Source organism: Porites lutea, chromosome 2 (assembly GCF_958299795.1).
Source record: "Porites lutea chromosome 2, jaPorLute2.1, whole genome shotgun sequence".
Lineage (NCBI taxonomy): Eukaryota > Metazoa > Cnidaria > Anthozoa > Scleractinia > Poritidae > Porites > Porites lutea.
Genome location: NC_133202.1, coordinates 38,852,696 through 38,859,343, shown reverse-complemented (window position 1 = coordinate 38,859,343; position 6,648 = coordinate 38,852,696). Strand labels below are relative to the sequence as shown.

Sequence of the window (6,648 nt, the reverse complement as noted above, 5' to 3'; positions counted from 1 at the left end):
TCGGAGATTGTAAGATTCACTAAACAGGAACTGGCACGTACAATGTGACCTCCATGCCCAGATATATAGTACCTAAATTACCTCTGCAGTCAGAACGAAAAGAAAATTCAGCACCATTCAGTTAATTAACAATTAATGAATGAGGCTGAGTATCTTATGAAGAATTATGGAGATCGAGGAGGGTGTTATCGGTCGAGGCCGTAGGCCGAGGCGGATAACATCCTCCGAAACCTCCATAATTCTTCATATGATACGAAAGCCGAATCAAATAATTGTTTTATTATTCATTCAAAATAATTCATTGTTTAAAAAACATAGCTAAAACATGCTTAGCTCCATCGATGTTAAGTTCATCTTCGATACACTCATAGTGCACGTTTAGGGTTGTTCAGCTCCGCAAATATTCTCCAAATACCGTAAATCCTCTATTAAGCCCCCCGGGGGCTTATTTTTTTCAAGCACTTTTGAGGGGGGGCTTAATAGAGAGGGGGGGCTTATTTAATTTAGCGAAACGCATCACAAGTAGCAAAAATACCGTGGTATGAGACAGAGTAGACTTACGCATTGTACAATTAAAGTCACCGTCAAAAGTATTTAATTCACTTGTGGGAGCCTAAAAGTAACAAAAACAAAATTCTTATTCTTCAAAAATGTGCTTTCGACCTCATGTTCTTCGTTAATTTTTATGAATAAACCATAACTGATCAGTCCACGTTAATCGTTAATTTTTTTGTGAAGAATAAGGATTGGAGGAGGGAGAGGGGGAGGGAGAGAGGGGGGCTTATTAACTTTCCTCCTCTGAAAAGGGGGGGATTATTAGAGAGGGGGGAGCTTATTTGAGAGGGGGGGCTTAATAGAGGATTTACGGTAGCAGATGTCGCCCTTCTAGTTATCTTCTTGCTGTTCTTGCCATGGTTTTAGATATTATTTAGCCTAGTTCTTACTCTTCAAACGAGTGAAATGTCCGCCATTTTTGTTTCCACAACCAAAACAACTCAACCTCGTCCTCAGGTCTTCTCTGTTAACTGTGCATTAACCTCTAAGAAAGCTGCATTTTTGAAGTCATCGGTTGATTAATGGCAAAATTCTTCCAAATTTGGTCATCAGTAGCTGGTTATGGTGAATTATGCCTGTGCAGTTAGCCAATCGGAATCGGGGAAATGTTTGATTGAATAGTAACATTAGTTAATCGCTATCAATGTACACCGTTTATATCATCGATGAATCTGGCGGCAAAAAAAGACATCAGCTATTTTTCCTCCGTGTTTGATTTTACAGAGACAGTTGTGTCCTTTGCTATTTCCCTTTGAAGAGTAAAGGACGTCACTCTCCGTCTTCTTATGTTGGCCCTCCAGCAAGTTATGTTCTCCTTTAGGCTTTCTTTGAACAGTGGCAATCGAAAACAGTAAATAACAGGATTAAGTACTGACTGTGCAGCAAATATCAGATGGATGCAACCACGTTGAGCAATGGATGGCTGGTAGCACGTTTTACATGTTCTAGAAATAAACAGATAAATAATCGGAATACACCATGTTGCCGCAAACGTTCCTGCAACCATCAAAAGCGTAAGGGCCAAAGATTTATCCTTTTTAACCTGTGCGCCAAAATTGGGGTGACGGCGTTTTCTGCGATGAACGCATATCCAGATGCTAATGTAACATACGAGAACAGTGATCATTACAAAGACGATGATTAGTGGCCCCGTTTCTGAGAAAATAAGGGATATGTAGCCACTCCATTGAAGCAGAGAAAAGGTAGTCACAAATGCTGCTAAAACCCAAATAAGTACCAGAGCTGCTCTATAGACTCCGTTTGGGACAACTTGGTGACGTATGGGCCAAACGATAGCGTGCATTCTTTCCACAGCAATTGCTCCAAAAGTAAAAAGAGAAGCCATCTTTGTAAAAGTAACGAAGCCTTGGTAAATATAAAAAGAAACTGACGTTGGTTTTAGAAGAAATACGACTGTTAAAGGGATCCCAGCAGTTCCATACATTAGATCAACCACCGCCAGGTTAATGACCATTATGTGTTTTCGAGATCGAAAATGCATGGACTTTCTGAAGGTGAACAATGTTATGCTGTTGACTGTAATGACCATGATCCCAACGACAGCAAGAGCCACACTCCAAGCAATTTCCCCCGATTGTGCTAGCTTGTTTATTCCAAGGTAGTCCATTGGCCCTACAATCAAATCAAACAAAACAAAGCTTTGAAAACGAGCCTCCTCTAGAAATACTGTGATCTACTCGCACGTTTTTAATCAGGTGTCTGTAATGACCTGATAAGTATAAGTAACTTTATTTACTCATACACCGTATTTAGAGAAGGCTCGCAAAAAATACTGCAAACGTACGTGCAAGATATATATTTTAAATCATGCTCAATCATATGCGAACTGTGTCAGACACACAATTAACTAATAATTCAACATATAGAAAAACTGAGAACAGGTGTCATTACAATAAGCTTAATTAAAACTAGATTTTCAAAAGACAGGCTCATGGACCATTGCTACTGAGCCAACATTTTATGTTGATTAATAAAGACGAAGGTGTCATCAGTGCAGTTGAGATTCTCATTCACTGCTTGCGGACTAAACATAACAGCGACCGACAGTGACAAAATATTTCAGTTTGTCAGAGAACGAAGTCCCGTGTTAAAATAATTCAGTTTTGAAAATACTTGTGTAAAAAAAATATTTTCAATATTCTTTTATAACTATATAAATATTCTTTTTTTGCTTTATGAATAAATATCGTGAATATCGTAGTTAGTGTATTAATTTCAAACGAGGGCCATTCAACTTTAAATTAAAAGGGACCACCAGAGGTCAGCTTCAAAACAAAGAAGTATGACTTTGGTACGTTGTTAGCGAATGAAAAAAAAAAACATGCCTTTGAATTTTTAAAAGTCGGTGTTACCAGTGTTTTGGAGTTTGTTGCGAGGTAACAGATCTGCGATGCTTGTGTTTTTTTGTTAAGCAATCAAACAGCAAGATAACCCAGAGCAACTGAATATTAATAGTTTTCAATGACACATATATATGTAACGATCATTAATCAGAAGACCAAATTCACAGTACTGAATACGTACTTAAAGTTTTAAAGCGAAACAATTTCGTTGTTGTTTGAAACATCGTTTTTTTTCTTTCTAACTCTCTAATACAGGATAAAAAGGAGAAAGTGTTCTTGATTGATCACTTCAAAATAACTTTCATTGTTTATTCTTTTATGCTAATTGTTTTTTTTTTTAAATCCTCTGGGAGCATAGATAGTGGCCGTAACCGAAGTATAAATACTTAGTCAAGTGAGATGCGATCTCGAAAGAGCTGTTCCGCCAACAAGGACCAACTAGTGAATCGAGGGTGCGTTCTACTGGACTTAAACGGGAATGTGGGTATCGAAAGATTAAGTCAAAAAATCTGTGTCGGTGCTGGATTGATTGTTATTCCAGTCCCAGAATAATACTGGAATATGTCCTGAAGACGTTTCAGCTTATTTTGACGCTGGACATATCTGGTACATTATTAAGAAGAAGTCAGTTATTTTCCATAAAGACCGTTTCAACAATAATACAGAATGTACTCCAGTGCCTAACTCTTCGAAAGGTGTACGTACAAGGTGGATAACGTAACAAGGTGGATAACGCAATAAAAACTAGATAAATGTTTCTCCAGTGGATAACCCATTGGCTTCCATTATATGTATTCGCGGGATATGATTTATCCGTTGGACAGCGCTATCCAACGTTTAAACATCCGGGACCAGCTCTAGAATAAGGTCAGTCGAACGCGCCCAAAGTTAGGTGTACTAACGACGTTTCATTGCTTGAATGATCTACAACAGACGTACAGGTCTTTGTCTTTTTTAAAAGTGGTACCCATCTTTTGCCACTCCAGAATGTATAGATAAAGTATACAAGTCTAACAAACCTGATGAAATTGATGACTCCCGGCTGTGTAAGCTGCTATGAGGCAAAAATAACTTTCGCTTATACTCATTGCCCGCATCTTAAGATGCGCTAAAACTGATATATCGATTTCCATTTTTAATAGATAAAAATAAGAACAAAGGACTAACACGTTGAACAATGGAAACACTAAGCCTCCTGAAGGATGAAATTCTTAAGTGTGGATTGAAATGCACAAAGTGTCTTACATTATTTATAAATTCAAAGTTTTAATTATTAGAATGGCCAATAGAAAAAAAAAAAGAAGAAAAAAAAGACTGTTAGTGTTGACACGTCCTTGAGGGAGCCGGAAACAGCTGAAATTTCTTTTTCAATAACTGTCTTTTTAGTTATAATTAAATTGTTACCCTAAAAGACAAATGCAAACGTATACACCGATTTCACTTTGATCTTTACTATGGTTACGCCAACTTATGATCTATAAATGTAACCACGTTAAGTTAAAGTTTCATTTCTTTTCAGATTGCGATTATATTTCCTTCTGTTTATCACCGCAGTTTGCTTTTTGTTTCGTCTTAAGCTAAGATGTCCAAAACAACAAGAGTAACCACAATCAGTTCCGTTTAAAAAACAACAACAATGTTTTAATCAAAATCTTCATATAGTCACCTTGCTTGAATATAATTTTGTTGATGTTTTTAAACATCGGTCAAAAAAGAAATTTCAGTAACTATAATTAAAAAAAAAAATCGGCAGTTTGACTGAGATATGACTAACGTGCTTAAATCATTCATTAATCAGTTCTTCTTAATTCTAATTTCACTGAGGACACTAATTTTGGCTCATTGTCGTTAGTTGTATTGTATATCTTGTCACTAACTGTACTTATGTTGTGGTAATTGTGGAATCGCCCACATTTTTAGCCATCAGTACTGATGAACAGTTACGACAGTTAAATATTTGTAAATCGTCTTAGTCTGTGTACAACCACCCCATCGATCCCCTCAAACAAAATCTAGGGGGTTGGCTGTATACAGGCTACTAAAGTCTTTCCCCTTCAATTTCTATTCTGCATGACTTGATATAAAGAATACTGCCTAAAACAGTCTTACCGGCTCATGTGGCAATCAATTAAAAAAAAAAAGATACAAGAATATATGACCGATATCGTTATGCCGACGAAACAGACTGCGTTTTAGGCCTCTCAAGCTCGTTTAAACGTCTTTATTTAATTACCCCCCGATTTTTTTTATCTGGATAAAAACCCGACGCTCAAAAAAAGCATTGAAACACTGTCAACACTAAATAGAGACAAGAAAACATTTAAGGTAAGCTTAAAAGGGAAACTTAATGTGCATTTCGCTCATATATAGAGCAAAGAATAAATTCTCATCCAAGGTTTTATGTTGCTGTATGATTAATTAATTAGCTACTAAGAAAGGTCGGTGTTGCTCAGGGCTATCTGATAGTGAGCTTAGGCTTCCCGTGGACCCAGCAAAATCGGTTTCAAATTTTAAGATTTTATAAGTTTGATTTTTAAGTCTTCTGCCTCGAGAGCTTTTTATTAACCAGTTTTCCCTACCTTAATTTGTTTTTTGTTTTCCTTTTTTTCAATATCACGGGGCGATGGAGGTGACCGACTCCATTTGTCATTATAGTAAGCTACATTATTAAAAGTTATGCAATTACAGTTCTTTGCAGGCAGAACAAGTTCCCCTAAAATACATTCATACGCAAATTAAACCGCCTACGAGGAGTGCATGCAAGCAGCTGTCTAAGGACTTGTGTTTACATTTCGCAGGTTCAAACACAACTATAATTCAACAAACGTTCTCTTCAAGACTGCTCTTTGTAAGTCCCTGTCTACACTGTCAATGATGAACTTATTTTTATCTTCCTTTTCCTTTAATCTCAACCCCAACCGGACAATAAATGGATTCAGTGACAGGTGCAATGTCTGCTTTTTTAATGAATAACCAATGGAGACGTCTCTTCATACTTTAAGGTTAACAGTTCTGTTATTGTGAAAGATTTGAACCCAGGAGTCATTTTATAGGTAGGTTGATTATGTTTGTCCGGGTGAACGTAGTCATGAAAACGACTGTTGTTGTAGACAGTGAAAAATGTCCTTAAAATGTAATGCATAACGTCACCTGTTGGTTTGTACCATTTTTAAAGCATTCAGTTAATACGCGAGGGCCTTACTGCTCTTGTTTCATCGCATAGCGAGTGCGTTATAGAGCTTTTCGTTGTTTGGTGATTAGAAAATCGATATGATATTAGTAGATGACACGTTCGTTTTAACGTGTTTGCAGATTGGTCTTTGATTGTAACGAAAAGTTTGTTTTCAATAATTTATCACTCAATTACGAAGTGAAATTTTGTTAGAAAAAAATTGGAAATAACAGCAGTATAATAAAACTTAAATCCAAATATTTTCCTGCAGCAGGTTTGTAAATTCGCGCTGCATTATGCCCCGATGTTGTATTTACGAATGGAAGAATTATCATGTAGAAGAATGGAAGAGAAATGAACAATGAGCTTGAAATGCAACTCTATGCAACAAGCACAGTTCACACTTCTAGCGATAATTATGCCATATTGTTATGTATGAAACTGTAAATTACTAGTAAGGTATGCTCTTACAGTTTTTTATTAATTTTTTTTCCATTCATTATTGATGGCAAAATATGAAAATTTACATTAAGGTATTTAGTTCGCTCTGATGACAAT

At 36.5% G+C, this 6,648-nt stretch overlaps 1 protein-coding gene across 1 annotated transcript; it reads right to left on the bottom strand.

Moving 5' to 3' along the window:
- Positions 1–1,249: 1,249 nt before the first annotated feature.
- LOC140926173 (sphingosine 1-phosphate receptor 2-like) lies at positions 1,250–2,182 on the bottom strand. Its single transcript, XM_073375958.1, has one exon. It carries the CDS (start codon positions 2,180–2,182, stop codon positions 1,250–1,252), a length of 933 nt encoding a protein of 310 aa, XP_073232059.1.
- Positions 2,183–6,648: the final 4,466 nt, after the last annotated feature.

What these genes read in the sequence shown, in the direction of transcription:
- LOC140926173 (XM_073375958.1), bottom strand. Translation starts at nt 2,182, where the DNA reads ATGGACTACCTTGGAATAAACAAGCTAGCACAATCGGGGGAAATTGCT.